General features: G+C 46.2%; 1 protein-coding gene across 1 annotated transcript in view; it reads left to right on the top strand.

Annotated features, from left to right (window-relative positions):
• Positions 1-18726, top strand: part of TENM4 (teneurin transmembrane protein 4) — a 403492-nt gene that overhangs the window by 258601 nt on the left and 126165 nt on the right. The window contains 1 exon segment of the mRNA XM_063092724.1: positions 17041-17226. Coding sequence (XP_062948794.1) covers positions 17041-17226 — 186 coding nt within the window.

Below are 18726 nucleotides of genomic sequence, written 5' to 3' on the forward strand. Positions count from 1 at the left end.
GCCAAGAAAGTGCCTACCTTTGTGCAGCTTGCATTCTGGAAAGGGGGGAGGAGAGACAACAAATAAACCAAAGAAGATAAATAAACTCAGGAAGAAGCTCAGGCTCAGAAAATTTAGGTAATCTTGCCCAAAGACACACAGCTAAAAAGCGATAGCATCTCTAGCTACGTTTTGGTTTTTACTCTAAATCCCTTTCATCACCACTCCATACTGTTTAAAGTGAGGCTTGAATTAGCTCATTATGTTGTGTATTAACAGTTCTGATTGTGATCAGGAAAGATGGTGTAGACTTTTGGCAAAAATGAGATCCACACAGCATTTATGCCTTTGGAATACTTTGCATTACCTTTCCCAGATAATGGAGAGTTGATGTTCAATAAAATAGTAAGTCTAAATTGGACTTTCATCCTTGTTTGCAAAGCTCATGTAAAGACATGATTTTGAGCACAGATGTGCAGGTCTCAGGAATAATTCTTTTTATATAGCTCTGTTTATAGCAATATAATAAATGGTCCTCTTAAAGCTACACTGGCTTGTATTGCTAATTATGTGGCTGCAAAGCTAATTTATGATAGGTGTATAACTGCCTTGCACTGTTAATCCCTGATGAAACTCCACAGCCTCTGAGGAGGCAGGTATAACTTTGGGTCAGATCACTAAGTATTCTTTCATTGGCCCTATAAAAGGAGACAAAAGAACCATTGGAAGGGACTTTGAATAGAACTGTGAAATCTCATCTTCCTCAATCCTGGGTACACCACTCCCCATAACTGGTATCAGACATGTATGTGGCCTCATGTCATATGCAAAGGCAAAGGAGAAACATGTGGTGAGAAGGGCCTAAGACACCCAGACCTGGGTTCAAATCCTGGCCCTGCTATTTAACTTTGGGTGAGTTACTTCACCTCTCTAAGCTATCAAATGAAGATAATGATAGTTCCTACCTTCTGGGCTTATTGTGAGAATTATTTAAGATAATGCAAAAGAGAGCTTTGCATGCTCCTTGGCGCAAGATATAGGCTCAATAAATGTTAGCTATTGTTATGATTATGATTTAAACACCCATTGTGAGAGCACTAGATATTAACGAAGACATTTGATAGTAAAAAAGCAAGATGAAATGTGCCCTTTCAGACATGTGGGTTATAGTTTTTAAATCTCTAACCTGTAACTGACTAAAATGGTGTCAAGATTGTCACAAGGCCAGGAGTTTAAAAGACAACTTCAAAGTTATTGTCTCCCCTTGTGATAGTAATAACAATTCATGCTTGTTGAGTGCCTCATAGCATACAAAGATATTTCATGCAGAAACATACCCACAGCCCTGGGAGGTAGGGATGGCAGGTGTGGTATTGTCCCCATTCTTGTGACTGATGAGGCTTGGGGACTTGCCGGGACTTGCCCAAGGTGTGCTGGTGAGTGAGGAAGCTGGGAGTCACACCCCAGCCCGGGGCTCCTAGCCTGCCTGCCTGACACCCTCTGACCACCCCCCCACACACACAGGCTGATGTCCCTCAGCTGTCACCCCCTCTGGAAGTCAGTCTGAAGGATCAGGAAAGCACTTCAACTGGGCTGTCCTCATCCCCTACTGCCTGGGCGTCACCTGCCTGGGTTCCATCCTGGTTCTGCCACACGCTAACTGTGTGACCTTGGCAAGAAGCTTAACTTCTTTTGACTTCAGTTTCCTTGTCTGAAAAATGGAGATAATAGTAGAACCTACCTCAGTGGGTTATGTGATTATTAAGTTCTGTCATTTTTGTAAGTATGTAGAACAGTGTCTGTCATAGAATAAGAACTTTATGCCTTTGTGCCTCCTCCCTTCCAAGGGTGTTTCCACTGAGTGGAAGCTATTTCAAAACTTTTGCAGCAAAGCTAAGCAAGAGATGCCTCATTGCCTGGATCCACTATAGCCCAGATATGTAGCCATGTATCTTTATGTTCAGGGGGTTAGCTATAGGGCAGGGGGGCAGGCGCTGGGCTTTACTTCAGAAGACTTGCTCCCCACTAGCTGAGTGTCTTCTGCAAGTAGTTTAACCTCTCTACCCCATAGTTTTCTCCTAAGTAAAATTACCTTATGGAACTGTTGTGGGGATTAGGTGAGGAAGATAGAGTGGTTACTACAGTATCTAGCACAACTCACATGCTGGGCAAGCGGTAGCTCTGTTCATGTTATTTATGCTGTTTGCTGCCTGGCATGGCAGGGCTGGCACAGACACTGCCCAGACCTTCCCATCAAGGGCTGCAGGCCAGCAGACACAGCCGAAGTGGTCCTCGCACCATCAGCCTTGATCGTGGATTGTTGGGTTGGCAGAGATGGGCCCCCGCCATCTGCCACCTCCCAGGAAGGAGAACTGTCTTCTCCCTGAGATGAGTATCTTGCTGTTTGGCACCAAGAATAGGATTTAATGAAAGCAGCTTAAATCAACATGCCCTGCACTCAACAACTAGCCCTGTAATGAAATGTGAGCTGACAAGTTCCCCAGCACTTTCGTTAGGTTTGTGGAAACAGTGAAGTCAGATTTTCTACAAGTGTTTACTCAGGTCTCTGGGTTCCCAGCAACTTGGCTTCCAGTCCTGTTCCAGAAATTCCTCCTTAAATCCAGCCTTATTCATGTGGGCTTCCTTCCTGATACACCACACAAGGTAACAGTTTGAACAGATTCCTATGGCCCAGAAGAACACAGGCAATATGCCCCAACCCCCACCCCCCAGCATACCTCAGTCTTCAACTCTGGACACAGTGGCACTTTGCTTCCTGAATCATTTGGGACAATGGTAATGATGATGCTGGTGGTAGTGATGGTGGGGGAGGTGCTTACTGCTGCTGCTGTTTTTCTAGGTAGAAAAGAGTTGGAGAGGGGAAATGACTTGCCCAAAGTAATTCAGCTCACCAGTGGCAGAGTTTGAGTTAAACCCAGGCCCTCTCTTTCCAAGTCCTCAGCTCTTACCTCAAGCCCCCTTTCCCTCCAAAGAGGTTTCCTTGTCAGTAATCCTGTCTTTCTTCCTCACAAGCCACAGGATGCAGTGTTAAAGAGCCACCTGGTTCTTAGTGCTTACCATGTACCAGGCACTGAACTAAGTGCTTTACAACCATTATCTTAGTTAAGGTTCATACGAAGCCTGTGAAGGAAGGATTACTAGGATTATCATTTTCCACATGAGGAAACTAAAGCTCAGAAAGATTAAATTACTTGCCAGCATTCCCTACCCACTCTCCCTTTGTAAATAAGTGGCAGAGTCCAGATTCAAACCAAGTCTGGCTCCAAGGTCTCTCCTAAGCACTGTGGTTTACTGAGCCATGTATTGCAATCGTGTCGCTCTCTAACCAAGCTGTGCATTCCATGAGACCAGGGTCTGTCAGTATCCCTAGCACAGAGCCAGACATGCATAGGTTCTCAGTGATTACTACATGAATGACTTAACCAGTGAATGGTCAAATTGAGAAAAAGAGAGCCTGCTGGGACCACAGAGGAGGGAGGGGCTCAGCTGAAAGCTCTGCCCAGGAAGATCTTAGCGCACCACCAGCCAGATGGTCTAATCCCTCCTCTCAGGACCCCCCCTCTCCAACTCTCCCCACAACTCCCTTCGCTCCCACCCCACACACACTCTGCAGGGCTAAAACCAAATCTCTGGGTTCTTTCTCTGTCACTTCCCAGACCGAGCTCATGCTAGTTTCATGTGCAGTGCCAGCCAGCCAGAACCCCTCCTGGACAAGAGCTGGCATCATTTCACCTCCTTCAAGCACCTTCCCCAGGGAGCCACCCTTCTGGGCTGGATGCCTCATTGGCTTTTGCATAAAGTGGGCACTCTCAGCACACTGCTGAGCAGAAGGACTCCTCCCACCCCACCCCCTAGGTGCTTTTCATCCTCTTGGCTCAGGGCTGTCTCAGAAAAGAGAAGGAATTTAACCTCTTTGAGGTGGTGCTTAGAATTGGAAAGCCTACCTTTCTTTCAGAGCCTAATGACTTTTAAAGAAGATTCCAGGCTCACTGGCATTTTCCTGGGTACCATTCCAAAGACCATCCCTTAGAGTCGTCACTTGTCCCTCTGTTAGTCCTCCTTCAGGTTTTCCTTCCCTACCCCCACCCCTCATAAATTCATTCCTTATTTCCACTGCTGCGTGAACTCTCTCCAATCTTGTCTTCCATAAATGATTTTTATTTCTGAGGGCGCTCTCACTACATTTTATTCCTTTGGGTTGCTGGCTCACAGAAGCAGTACATGGCAGAGATTCTGCCTGTAAAATGCTCATGCTGGTGGTTTATGATTCTTATCATTTCATTGCTATTGCATTTCATAGAACAACAGGTAGAGATGTCTTAGAGATTCAGTGGCACAGGTTTGCAGGTAGCATGTGCAGTCAGTAAGAATTGCATAAGATTTGGAGTAGGACCAACCTAGATTTTTAAGATTTAGATTTTTTAAGACTCAGCTCATCCATAGAAAATAGCAATGATACCTGCTTTGCACAGGGTGGTTTTCCAAATTAGTTTCTATATGTATACATAACATTGCCTAGCATGGTGGCTGGCATTCAGTAAGCACTCAATAAATGAAGTATTATTGTGTATGTTTAGAATGTATGATTAGATCTAAATTAGTCAGTCTTTAGACTCTAACAAATTTAAGTTTAAGGACAGTTTGTACAGAGAAGGTTTGGAGCCAGAAAACCTGGATCTGAGTCTGTGTAACCTTAAACAACTTGCTTTCTCTTTCAGAGGCTCAGTTTCCTTGTAGTTTCTGAGTCTCTCTACAATCCCCTTTCCCCATCCCCCAACAATGGTCACTGGCTCTAGGCGAGGAGTCATTAATGTGCTGACACATTTATCCCCAAACAGCTAGGTCAGTGGCCCGCAGCACAAGGGCCACACAGTGAGTGTCAGCCTCCAACCAGGATAATGAGCTTCCTGAGGTCCATTCTAGAGAAGAGCTCAACCTCCACAGAGAGAGCCCCCAGAACAGCCCCACACCTGCACCCGCTCTGATAGGCAGACATGTTTGTTTCATTCATTCATGAACCTTTCTGGCCTCTCCTGTGTGCTGGGCACTGTTCTAGGCACCGTGGACCAGCAGGAGCCCTGCAGTCTTTTCAGGAAGCACGACACCTGATTATGCAGCATGATAAGAGCTCTACTCATGTTTGTACAGTAGCATTTGCAGGAGGCCAGGAGCAGTGAACTTGGCCGGGAGGGGGACAGGAGAGCAACTGGGGAAGGTCCTCACCAAGACAGTCATGTGAGCCAGACCGTGAACAGGAACTGAAGAGAGGCTGCCTGGTGGCCAAGGAAGGGAGGGCAGTGCAGGCAGAGGGAACAGCATGTGCAGAAGCAGAGCTGTGCCAGAGCCTGACCTGCTAGTAAAGTCCTACCTCGGTCTGACTAGGGAGTAGGAGCCACAGGGCTGGAGGCAGGAAGTAAGGCCACAAGGTAGGCAGGGTCCAAATCATGGAGCCCACTGAATACTTCGCTGAAAATCATGGATTAAAATTTTTTCAATGAACATTGAAGACTTCCCTTTCAGACTGCACCTCAGGGCTCTTTCTTTGGCTATCTCAGCTCAAACTGGCCTAGGTTCTACCTTAGCTTAGGGAGACTTTTCAGAATTCAAACTCAGATCCTCTGATCCCTTACCCAAAATAAAAGAAAATCATAAAGCTTGAGTAGTAACAATAGCAACTCGGTGGAGAGGAAGCTGGAAAAACTCTCTTATCAAATTAAGTCACAATTGACAGCAAAATAAACCCAATAATTTTTTTAAAATAAGCTGAAAGTAGCAACAGCGTTGAAAAATTTAAAGCTCTAAACATAGCAGTTGCATTAGTGCTAAATTTTGAAAATGGTAATTCAATTTTATTTACGAGGCAAAATATAATTACATTTAAATTTGAGGGAACAAAATTTAATTCTTATTAATGACAGAAAGACTGAGTGAGATGCTTTTATGCCAGGGAAATTGTCTTATGTTCATGGATGGGAGAGAAAATTAGATTCAGTGTCGAGCATTCTCCCCTGTTACAAGTCTCATTTGTGTAGCCGGAATTGTTCCCTCTCTGAGAAGCATTAGCTTCTCAGCCCAGAAAGCACAGCACTGACATCCAATTAAACATCAAAAGGAAATGATCAGCCTGGGCTATTTCTCTATAGGTATGTTATAGGAGGGGAAACTCAAGGGTAGAATTTCACCCTAGGAATAATATCTATTGAGACTTGACATTTCCTGTACCCATTCCCAACAGCAAGTGACAGCCTAAAATCAAAGTTCAGAATAATAAATATCTGAGAGATTGACACTGCCACAGAGAAGGAAGGGGAGTGTTGGAGGGAGGCGGGGAAGAGCCAGCAGTCATCTGGGAAGTAGTGTGAAGGTTTAGACACAATGAGATGGTCAGTTCCTAACATTTAATCAAAGACTGGAAAATTGGGCTCAGACAGGCATACTGCTAAATACTGCCAGAGTTAAAGGTTGATAAACCAAGAGCTGGCAGCTTTGTAATTTTGTAGAAGTTCCCCCAACAGCCCTGGAACATTTTCTGTCAGAATTGGAGCTCTTCAGTATGCAAATATAAGCCCTCCTGAAATTGGGCTTCAGAATCAGGTTTCTATCTGGATCCCCAAGCTGATATCTCATACAAAATCTCCAGTTGTCTTCCTGAATCAAACTGCTGTTATGATAACTTATAATTTTAAAGAATAACTGTTCTTTGAATGGAAGCTTTACATTTTATAGAGCTCCTTCATGTGTGCGCTTCATGATTTATCCAAACAACAAATACGTAAGCCTCTGACATTGCAGGTGGTGGTGTTTCCAGGAAGCCAGGGTCCAGAGAACTTGTGTGACTTGCCCAGTGACACTCCAGGAAAACAAAGATTCAAATCCAGGCTGCTCTGGCTTCAGAGCCCGTGTTTGTCCAATGCACAATTCTGCCATTGGCCGTTAGCAAGGTTTGCTGAAACTGCCCATGAGTCAGGCATCATGCTTATAAGGAGGTATCACTTCGTTTAGTAATACTACCAGGAAACGTGTAAATTGGATCACGATGACAGTGTACCTGGCAGTACTACAAGGGTTTAAGAAAAAGAACATTTACTTTCAACTGGGGTGATCAGGGTGACTACTTGGAGGGAGTGGGATTTAAGGTGGGTGATGGAGGTTGGATGTGAGCAGGCAGATAGAAGCATGAGGCAAACACCTGGCAGCAGCCCATTGTAGAAGTCAAAGGTTTGCAACATGTACAGGCATGGGACAGATCAGGACAGATCAGAGCATTTTCTAGGAAAGACCAATTGTTTGGAATGGCTTGGAATGTTTGTGGCAGCAGTGAGAGGAGGAAGCGGGGAGGGAAGCCAGCAGGTGTTAGATCATGAATGGCCTTCAAAGAGTTTAGGTTTTATCTGTCATTTAAGCAGAGGTGTGACATGGTCCGGTTTGGTTTTTAAAAGTTTGCTCTAGTATCAGCATGCAGTTTGAAGTGCCTGAGGGACATCCAGGTGGAGGTGTCCAGGAAAGAGTTAGACAAGCTCATGACTGGGTGGAGAAATGGGCCTTTCTACAAAAGGATATCAGGATCAAAGGTCTTTGGGAAGAGGATTTCACATTGGCTGTCTCTTAAGTTTACTCAGTTGGGCCCTTTTAGTGGGGTTCTGTTCCAATCCTGGCCAAAAGTGTACATCCCAATCATGTTCTTAGGCTCCCTCACTCACCAGCCCTTTCCTGGCTTGTTATCCTTCCACAAAGTCAGACCCTATTTGGAGGCCTCCTCCAAGTGAGGTTTGAACTCTTCTAATCAGGAAGTCAGATACCCTCCAATTAAGATGAGTGGAAGTGGCTTCCTGCTTCCTGCAAGAGGTGCTTCATAAAGGCTTGAAATTCTAGTCCCTGGGGGAATAGATGTGGAGACCTGCTCTGCAGCAACATACTGGAACCCACATTTCTGCTTGGTTTGAAAACTCTGCAGTCTCCTTGAGTGAGGTGAAAGGCCATGTGCTTTCCAAGGCTCATTAGCTTTCTGCCATCTTGATCTGTGGAACAGAGCTGTGGCTTGGAGCAGCTCTGACTCTCGGTGATAGGGAGGGAAGTTGAAAAGCACAGGAGAGCAGCTTGGGTTTGGCCTCGATGTCTAAAGGAGACTAATTACTGTAAGGAATGAAGAGGCTGTAGCTTCTTACCCCTCTGGCTTCTTCCTGAAACCTGCACTGAGACTAAAAAGCCATCTGCCCAATTTAGTAAGGGAGGGAAGGAGAGAGAGAGGGTACCATACTTGGAGAATGCTAATTTGCTCAAAATATAGGAAGATCTGGTGTGTGGGAGAGAAAGTTAACTTGTAATTAGCCTACTATGTGCTGGGTGCATTGTGCTCATTTGCACGCATCTTGCAGATAGGCATAATTTCACATATTCTTTATATCCCCAGCCTTTAGAAATATCTGGCACATAGTAGGTGTCAGTATATTTTTAAATCAGTTTTAAAATTCTGGTGGATAGGTATCATTATCACCATTTTATAAATGATGAAGATAAGTCTCAAAGGCATAGAGTATTTGTTTCATATAGCTAGGAGGTAGCAGAGCAGGCTCCTGAACCCAGCTTGCCTGACCCAGGCCTCTGCTCTCTGCAGAATCACGGAGCCTTGAATATTTCTGTGGAGCACGCTGGCCTGTCCACTGGAATCTGGCAGTATACGGATGCAGTCAGAAGACGACTTTCCTGTGTAGGGTTCACTGGGGAATGCAGAGATTAACCAAATGACGGCAGGGTCCTTGAGGCAACACAGTAGACCAATGACCCTGAGAAACAGAGATCCACATAAAGTGTTCTGGGGAAGCAGCAGAAGCCAAAAGCCCTTTCAGCTGGGACACTGGGAGGGGTCTCCCAGGAAGAGGTGACATCGGAACCAGGACTGAAAGCACATTTACACTGGACGTGTGGAGGTCAGGGTAAAGGAGAGCCTAGACCGTAGAAGCAGCAGGTGCAGAAGCACAGAGGAGGGGCCAAAGAGCACACTGGCCCTCACAGGACTGTCTCCTCAGGCAGCCAGAAAGTTCCTGCGCAAGTGCTGACGCGCATGTCATTGTGTGATATAGGATGAGACACTTCTTACTCTGGGTGCTTGTTTTCCTGCCTGTAGAAAGGAGAGAATCTCTGAGATGTCTTCTCATGCTCTAGCCACAAAACCCGCTCCTCTAAGTTTTACTCCTCTTTTTCTTCCTTGGACCTACATCTACCCCATGGAGATGTCCTGGCCAAAACAGGCCACCTCCCACCCAGTGTCAGCTCTCTCCCGCTTGCCCTCCTTCATTTTCCACGTTCCCATGGCCCCTCCCCTCCAGCCTGCTCCTGTCATCACTCACAGTTCCCTTGTCTCTGGGCCTCTCTTCCACACCCACCTTGCAAAACCCAGCATTGTTCCAGCCACTCACTGTATCTGACCTTACATCTGGGCTTCTGGGCTCCAGTAAGCTAAGTGGCATTGTGTTTGTGATCTTTAGCTCTCCCGAGCCCTCCCAGCTGCAATGCTTCTTGCACTTGGTGAGCTCTTGCTCTCCTCCCTTTAAAGGGGCTCTTTAAAATGTCTACATCTCCTCACCAGCACCCTGCTCAGCAGAGACTCGACTCCCACTGCACTGAGAACACTGAGGCCATTAGTTAAGTACTCCTCCAGTGTTCAGCCTATGCCCCAGAAGGAGAGGTGCCCACTCAGCCTGTCCCCACGATGATGCTTCAGATCCAGGCCTCCCCAGCTGTTGAGAGGCACCTCAGTCAAGCATCATCCCCGTGCACTCCCCAGTAGCTTCAAACCTTCCCTCCTCCTGGCTCTTTCCAGCACAAAAATATGACAGAGTTACCATACAGTGGGTTTTTACTCCATAAAAGATGTGTGCAATACTAGGCACATTACCTAGTGTTCATTTAACCCACATCTGAACCTGAGATGCTGGTATCTATACCCTGTTTTGCAGATGAGAAAGTTGAGGCACAGAGGGATGAAGTCACTTGCCCAGGTCCATGGCTGGATGCATAAATGAATGGACAGTTAGGTGGTCTGGTGACTGGATAGCTGGTTAGATGATGAGACATTTGGGTGGATGGACAGATAGATGGGCTGATAGATGGGCAGACAGATGGATGGAGGATGAGCAGACAGCTAAACAGACAAAAGGAAGAGTATGTCATGCAATAGGAGTTGGGCTGGTGTGAGGAAGGAGACTCAGACTCTGGTTTCAGAGATCCTGCAGTCTGGCTGGGGCAGTGATCTAATGCATAGTTAACAATCAGGGAATGCTGTCAGATTACACCTGAGGTTTTGCCTAAACCTGATCCTATAATTCACAGATCAAAAATCTGTGTTAATCGTCGTCACCTCTCACTCTAGCTGAGTACCTTCGAGCAAGTCAATCTCTCCAGGCTGTTTCCTCAACTGGGACACGGGAGTAAAAGTATCATTGCAGGACTGCTGTGAGCATTTCATGAGGTAATATTTGTGGGACACCAACAGCAGTTCTGGAGCACTGTAGATACTCCACTTTCTCCTTTTTTTTTTGCCTCCAACACCAACTAGTTTGGCTTGAACTTTAAGTACGCCGAGATTTCAGAGAAATTTCTCGAGTTATGCAGTAACCCAGAAGAGCTATTGATGAAATGGAAAATCCTAGGAGGAATCATTTTAAATTATTTGACCCTCTATTAAAATTTCTAAATGTCATTTTCAGAACCTCAGGTCCTAAACAAAATAGAACAATTTTACTTATTATCCCTTTTAGTGCTAAGTACAGACTTATAAGAGGTCTTCCCAGGAGGTCACGTGGTGCCAGGACTCTGTGTCCACATCCCTGGAATTTTAAAAACAGCTTTACCCAAATCTGCTCCCTGCTCAGGAGGGAACTGCAGATCTTCAGGTGGGCTCCCCTCTATCCCCTACTTGTATCAATTTTTAGTATCTTTCCAAGTAGAAGAAATTTAATGGAAAAATTAGGCATAAGTCTCTCCCTTTAGGGGAAAGGCACAACTTCCCCTACCAGCTATTTTAATGAATAGGATCGTAAAGTAAGTCCAGACAAATTAAAACATAGCTGTGATAGGCCCCAGGCTTCATCCAGGCTTGTCTGGGGATTAACATTTAATGAGAGGAGCCTGGGGCAGCTTTTCCTGTATGTATACATTTTTTGGCATAATTAGCCAATAGCCAAACCTTATATCTTTTCTCTGTCTTTTCACCTCTTCCTCATGTGTGTACCTCCTTTCATGTTATAGAAAGAACAAGTGTGGTTTGGGTATATGTGTCTGAGGGCATTAAGGACTGAGACACTTTTTTAAATTACAGAGTGTGCACTCAGAGGTGGGAGAAAATGAGTGTCTGACAAGCTAAGGTACAAAGGAGACTGAGCCTCTACGTGCATATATTTAACAAAAGAACTTCTGTACAGTATGACCCCAAGATAGTCAAGCCAACTGATATACGCCTCTTCCATGAACCTTTTTATTTATTTATTTTTTTTTTTGGACTCATCTGTTCTTTCAATAAATATTTGTTGAAAGCTATGCTGTGCCACACCTGATGGCAGGGCACCAAGATGGATAAAAGTCAGGCCCGTCTGTCGGGTGGGCTTCTGATCTAGACAGAAGAGAGCCATGTACACAGGTCAGGCAGGGAAGGGGAAGTGCTGTGGGTCTAACTTTCTATAGGAGAGGAGATAATGTGTCCTTGAGCCTGGCCAGGTTCATCTCCAAGGCTCTATACAGTCTAGGCAGGAAATTTATAAGCTTGGAATGAGAATTTTAGGACAGTTGGGGATTTTCCCTTGATTCCAAGAGGAAGCCCAGGCTACAAAAAAAAGAGCTCCTAGCTAGTCTTGGCTGATGGTGCCATGCCAGGTGACCGCAGGAAGAGCTTCATATCCAAATGTTGAGGCTGCTACTAGCAAAGCAAGTATTTTTCTCTTTAGAAAGCTGCTCCTCTGCTAGGTTACTTGGAGTTGTGCTGATGTAGTACTCATCAATCAGTTTTATACACAAAATCGTTAGCTTTTCATATACACCGTTTCCTTCAATTATCACCACCTACCCTGTAAGGGGACCATTATTACTCTTCCCACTTGAGGGGTGAAGAATTATGGCTCAGAAAGATTAAGTAATTTTCCCAAGGACCCACAGCTAGGAAATTGGGGAGTCAGAATCTGAATCCAAGTCCACCCTATGGCTTGCACACTCCATAATACTTCTAAAGATCCCTCCCAGACCCCAGCCCTCTAGCATTCAGTCAGAAAGCTCTGAGTTGGTCACGTGGAAGTCAGCTAGCAATTATCAACTGCTCCCTTGTGCTGGCTACGTTGTGGAAGTCAGAAGTCACATCTGATCTTCTAACTCCAGTCTCACGTGCTTGCCACAACATCTCGTTTCCTTTCTCATAAAAATATGTGCGTGTGTAATTTATTGTATCCTGGATGTGTGCCAGGCACCATGCTAGAAGCTTTACTTTCATTCAGTTAACTGGTTTAATTGATTTAGGTTATGTTGTTCGCCGTGCTAAAATGTAAACTCCTTGAGATCAGGAAGGAACTGTGTCTGTCACAATCACATTGGATTCCAAGTGCCCACTGTAGGACTTGCACATAGTGAGCGCCTAAGAAATCAACCAAATGAGAGTAATTCCTACAACAAACTTCTGAAGTAGTTCATGGCATCCCCGATCTACAACGAAGGAAACCGGTGGCGTAGAGAGGAGCTGTGACCCAAATTTCACAAAGGACCGCTTATATTACGTAAAAGGCATATGAGTTGCCAAAGCACATTCTTTAACATCATCCTGTTTTGGTTTTATTTGCCACTCTGGGAAGTTATATCTGCTATAATGTCAAAGCAGAATCTGAGAAGGAAAAATAAAGCAGTTCCTTGTATTTCGAGGAAAAAAAAATCAAAGTATTTGAGAAAAAATAAGAACAATAGGGACTACAACTTGGGGCCAAATGATGAAGTAGCATCTCAGGTTCGTGCTCCCATCATGAGTCAGTGGTGCCTTCACTGGTCAGACAGGCCCATCTGCAGAGGAGAACCTGAGCGCTCACAGGTTGTGTTACCATCAGTTAGCACCCCGTAAACATCAAAGGCCCTGTTTGGGCCCCTTCCATTAAAATGTGTGAGAGCTCACAACCCAGCTTGTAAAGGGCCGGTGGATTGGTGCCCAGCCACCAGGCAACTTAAGCTTTGTGCCAGGAGAGCATGTCTAGTGTAAACTGGCAAAGAAATGAAGGGTTTGGATAGACAGATCCGCAATCTCCAGATGCGAAGAGCGAGACCAAGCGTCTGGGAAGCTCTGCAAGGAGGATCTCATTTCACTTCACATATATCCAGGGTCTGACTTGGATGTAACAAAGGATAAGCAAGGCCAGAAGTGGGGGAGGGGGATCTACTGGAAAAAACAGGAGTTTCCCTCAAAGGAAAGCCTACCCGTGATATGTAATTTTTCTTTGCCTATTCTGAGGCTCAGTTTCCTTATCTGTATGATACCTGTCTTGCTCTTTTGTTCTGAGGAGTGTCAAAACAAGGAAAAAGTATTGGATGACCAAATGACCTTGTAGAATGTCTTCATACTTTTTGGGTCTCAGATTCCTCACCTCTTAGAAGGAAGTTCACAGCATTGTCGTCAGGTGTTCTCACAACATTGTTGTGAAAGTTAAATGAGAAATTAGAAGTGAAGACTGCTTTGAAAACTGTAAAATCTGAAATAAGTGTTAGTTAAGCCAAAAATGGCCTTCCCACATATTACTTCATTTGACTTAATGCCAGTCTGTGAAATTGGTGAAGTAGGAACTATTATCCCCATTTTACAGAAATGGAAAGCAAGGCTCAATAAATTGCATAACTTGCAACTTGCAGATTATCCAGCCAATAAGTAGCATAGCCAAGGGTAGATCCCAGATCTATCTAATCCACGTTTTTTAATCCATTGTACATAACCAAAAAGGTGCCAACATGAGTAATAGCTATAGATTATTTGGATAATCTTTGGAATGCCATATCAGTGTATGCTTTATCCAGACTGTGATCTCCTTGGCGATAGAGATGATATCTTATTGACCCCTGTATCTCTAGCATCAGGTACAGTCTCTGGCATATAGTAGGCATGTGTGGAACATTAGTAGAAGACTAAGTGACTCGGTAGGAATTGATTTGTATCTACTACATATCAGGCACTAAGTGCCCTCTGAGGGGTGCTAGCATCATCCCCATTTTACAGAGAAAGAAAACGAAGCTCAGAGCAGTTGAGCCGGTCACACAGCTGGCAGAATGAGATTTGGAATCGCATCAGATTCCACATCTTACTCTCTGTCATCCACACTGCCTCCAGATCAATTAACAAAACAATGAAGTACCTGTTAGCTGAGACCTGGTCTGAAAGTTGAGTGTGGGAAGAGCCTGCCTCCTCTGCTCCCGGCCCCTTCTGAACTCTTGTGTGCCAGGCTGCCTGAAAGCACCGTGGCATTGGCCCCAGCAGCGTCACTCTCCTGGTTCACACCTCGGTGAATAGAAGTGCTGTTTGCTGTTTACTTTCACACCACAGACCACCACCTGGGAAAAGTGCTGAGTAAACCCAAACAAATACTGAGCCAATCTTCTCTCCTGGGGCTCTCAGGGGAAAGCTCCAGCCCTGAGCCCAGGCCCAGCCTCCAGAGTCACCAGGAGGTCATTGCTCTTTCAGTGTTGTGCATGAGAGGTGGCAGTTTCAGAGTCCGGACCTAGGGAGACCTGGGGCCTGGAGGTTGTCATTCTTTGTCTTGAGGAAAGCCCAAGACCATGCCTGTGTGAGCAAATAGGGAGGGAGCTTGAACAGCATCCTGGAGGGTGGAGGGGTGTGGTGACACTTAGCCATAGCCCCACCCTCACATGGGACATTTTCATACGGACAGGTCACGAGAGAGAAACAAGCAGGACAGGACGGGCTTTCAGCCAGGCTGAGCAGGGTGTACGAGAATTGTTTTCCATTCTCAGGCATATATAGCCCTGGACACATCCTGATTCATCCATTATTCCATGAACCTTAATCAGGGATCTGTTCTGTGCCAGGACCTGTGCTGCATATCAAGGATAGAGGTGATCAGAGGAATTAGACCCAGCCTCAGGTTGTGCCTAGTGTGACAGTGAGACAGACACAGAAAATCACTCTACCGTGTAATATGGGAAGGAAAAGAGCAAGAAAATAACCACAGGGTCAATCATAGGAGGCTTCTCAGAGGAGGAGGGACATTTGAGCTGAGTCTTGAGGGTGGATTATACTGTATAACATGAAAGATGCTTATATCATAGAATCCCACAGTCTTAGAGCCTACAGGGACCTTAGACACCATCAGGTTCCCCCTGCAATAGTTGAGGAAACTGACATCCCAAGAGAGGGAGTGACCTTCCCAAGGTCACACAGCAGCAGCTGCGCAGGTCTGGACCTCACGAACCTCCTTGGACTCCCAGTCTAAAGCTCACCATCCTGACCTCAATTTCAGGAGACCTTTCTTGAGTTACTTGATCTTTGCCATGACCTTCTGTGTCGTTCGCTTGGCTGGGTTCTCACCACAGCCCTGTTAGGTCAGCAGGGGGCTGCTATGAGGCGGCATCGTACTGCCCATGGTCTCCATGCCAGGAATTGTGGCTCAGTGGAGTCAAGGGACCTGCCCAAGGTCACACAGCTCAGAAGCTGCTGAGCCTGGCATAGACCCCAGGTCCCCAGCTCCAGGTCAGAGATGTCTCTGCTCATCTTACAGCAGCCACCCTGCCCTCTGGGCAGCTTAGACATCAATGTGTTACTGCATGTAGTAAGTGCCTCCCTTGTGAGGTAGTGTTCTTGCCAGGGTGTCTGGCATGGGAACACACCATAATTGGTTACTCTTACTCTTTTATTTTTTTAATTCTCGAGCATTTTATCCATTGTCCTCTATATTGGTGTGGAGGATCTGAGCCACTGAGATCTAATTTTGTTTTCTTTTCTTTTTCAAAAGTAGCTAGAATATTAGCAGCTTCTAAACCAGGAGCGCAGCTTGGAGGAGAGTAATGGGCAAACGCCTCTTGTCACAGGTGCCAGTTAATTTAGTTTGAAAGAAATTAGAAGAGTTGGGATTTTCACATGAATGTGAAAAATGTTTGGCCACGAGGCATGAGAAGCAAGTCAGGGTGTCCCTCGGAGCCCTGGCAGAGAGCGTCTGTGGTCACAGTTGCTCAGCCCATTTCCTAAAGAGCAGTTGCATTCTGGAGGCCTTCGCCACCTCTGCCTGCAGTAAGCGCGGTGCTGGCCTGGAGCCCAAGGGGCTTGTGAATCGAGCCTGTGTGTTTCTCACATCTCACAGACGGCCTTTGTGCAGGGCCTGGCAGCTCCACTCTGGCTGTGAAGTGGCCCCGCAGCTGTTTGCTTTGGATCTGAAAGCCCATTTACATGGTGCTTGAGTTGGGTGAGGAAGCAGTGAGCTGGACTACGGAGAACAAACCCAGCAAAAGCAGAGAACAAACTGCAGGTTTCAGATGACAACCCAGAGTCCACCCATGGAGTGGGGGGGCCCAGCCTCCATTTCCCCCCACCTCAATTAGCAGCAAGGCTGTGATGAAATGTGGGCCCCAGGACTGTTCCCGGGCCCCAGCCAGACCCACAGCACTCCACTTGGCGATGGAGACTCATCCTCACTTTGTTTTCACACATAACCGGTTTTTAATTAAACTGGACTTTTCCTCACATCTGTTCAGAAGGCCGGTCCCTTTTGGAAGTGGTGAGCACAAAAGCGGGAACAGGCTGGCAATAGGGAGCGGCAGACAGAACAGAGCCCTCCAATCCCTGCTATTTTGCTGGGCAACAGGCGCGAAGCAGGCTTCAGCCCAGAGAATTGTTTTCGCCCCTGGGTCATTGTCCACGGAGATTAGTCTCCCAAGCCTCGGGAATCCCGATTGCTCACAGAACCTAGGTAAGTAGCCAAGTGTGACCCTTGTCCCCAACAACAACTTCTCAATGTGTGTTTTCTTCTCTCTCCTCCCTCCCCTGCCCCCCTGACCCTTCCCTCCTCCTCCCCACAGAGATCTGTGCTGCCGACTGCGGCGGCCACGGTGTCTGCGTGGGGGGCACCTGCCGCTGCGAGGATGGCTGGATGGGGACAGCCTGCGACCAGCGGGCCTGCCACCCGCGCTGTGCCGAGCATGGGACATGCCGCGACGGCAAGTGCGAGTGCAGCCCTGGCTGGAACGGCGAGCACTGCACCATCGGTATGGCGGGCCGGGCCCCAGCGTATCTTCTCTGGTCTTCAGGACACCTTTGTCTGTTGAGGCACTTTAGGGCCAGCCTGGGCCCCCATTGCATGTGGGAATGGGGCATAAAGTCCTTTCATCTGGCAGCATTATGACTGGCTTTCTCTAGATGTCAATTGGATTTAAACTCACTATTTTACATTTTCAACCTTATTTCTCCCAATTTGCATTTTCCAGGTCCCAGTTAGCTGGGTAGCATGCCTTGCTGTTTAGCCCTTAGTAGGCTAAATGGAGTATAGCTGTGCATAAAGGAACTCTGTGGTCAGAAATGGGGCAATAAGTGCCACTTAGCAGCTGTGGGCAAGTCCCATTGCCTCTCTGAGCCTCAGTTTCCTCACCTATAAGATGAGGATAATCAAACATGTGTAGAGTTTAGCATAGACTGGCACACAGTGGAGTGCTCAATACATGTAGGCATTATTATCAAGTTCATTATTTGGTTAGAATGGCTCGGCTTAGCTCTGAGCCCACCACTCCCACTGACCTACTAGGCCAGAGTTCCCAAAGAGGCCTGGAATCCTGGGGAACGCTCCCCACAGGCCCCGAGGCCACATCTGCATCCCATTAGGCCTGGGATGCCTCCCTCCCCTGTCCTCAGCTTCCGTCCTGTCTGCGTTTGCCTCCTTTCTCCTCTCTTGGGGGTTCCTCGGCACCAGACCCTGCTGAAGCAGCACTGTTGGCAGCTTTAAAAACAAGCTGATCACTTCGTTCCCTTCTTTCTGCCTTCCCTGCTGGTTTTGTTGATTTTAAACTCAGCCAGACGTTTTGCTTGGTTTATAGTCCTGGAATGAACACTCACCAAAAGCTCTTTATTGAACCAACTGGTCTTCCGTGTATGTGTGTTTTAACTTTTTCCCTTCCGTTTTTTTTTTAAAGGAAGGGTCTGTGATCAGATGGTGAACACATGGCTTGAGAAGGCAGGATTTGGGGTGCCTCTCCAGCTCAAAAAGTGACCTCTTGGATCTTATAGAAACTGGAAGACAAGCCCCAAAGCTTTTGAGGAACAGAGGAATTTTTGAGCAAACAGAGCTATCTTATCTCTCGTGTCTTTTTTTAGTCTTCCTTCTTTTTGTTTTGCAGCCTTACATTATTTTATATCCTTGGTCCCTACCCCTGCAACATCACTGGGTTTGTAAATGACTATGGAGCACCTTACATTATTAATATTAATAATAATAATGACTTCCAATTTTTAAATACTTACAATATGCTGAGCACTGTGCTAAGGACTTAAACTGGGTTATTTTATACTCCTCACCATCACTGGTGAAGAGGTCTGTGTTATTTCCTCTTTTTCAGAGACCTGAGACTTAAGGTCATGTAACTTTTAAAGAGGTGGAACAGGAATTTGAAGCTCAGTTTTCTCCTCGCCAGCACTGGGTCCTGTCCCTCCCAGAGGTTGTGCCTTATTATTACAGTCGCACTCAGAGTTGCTCACCTCACTCACCCCAGCCCACA

This window comes from Cynocephalus volans, chromosome 4 (genome assembly GCF_027409185.1).
Source record: "Cynocephalus volans isolate mCynVol1 chromosome 4, mCynVol1.pri, whole genome shotgun sequence".
NCBI lineage: Eukaryota > Metazoa > Chordata > Mammalia > Dermoptera > Cynocephalidae > Cynocephalus > Cynocephalus volans.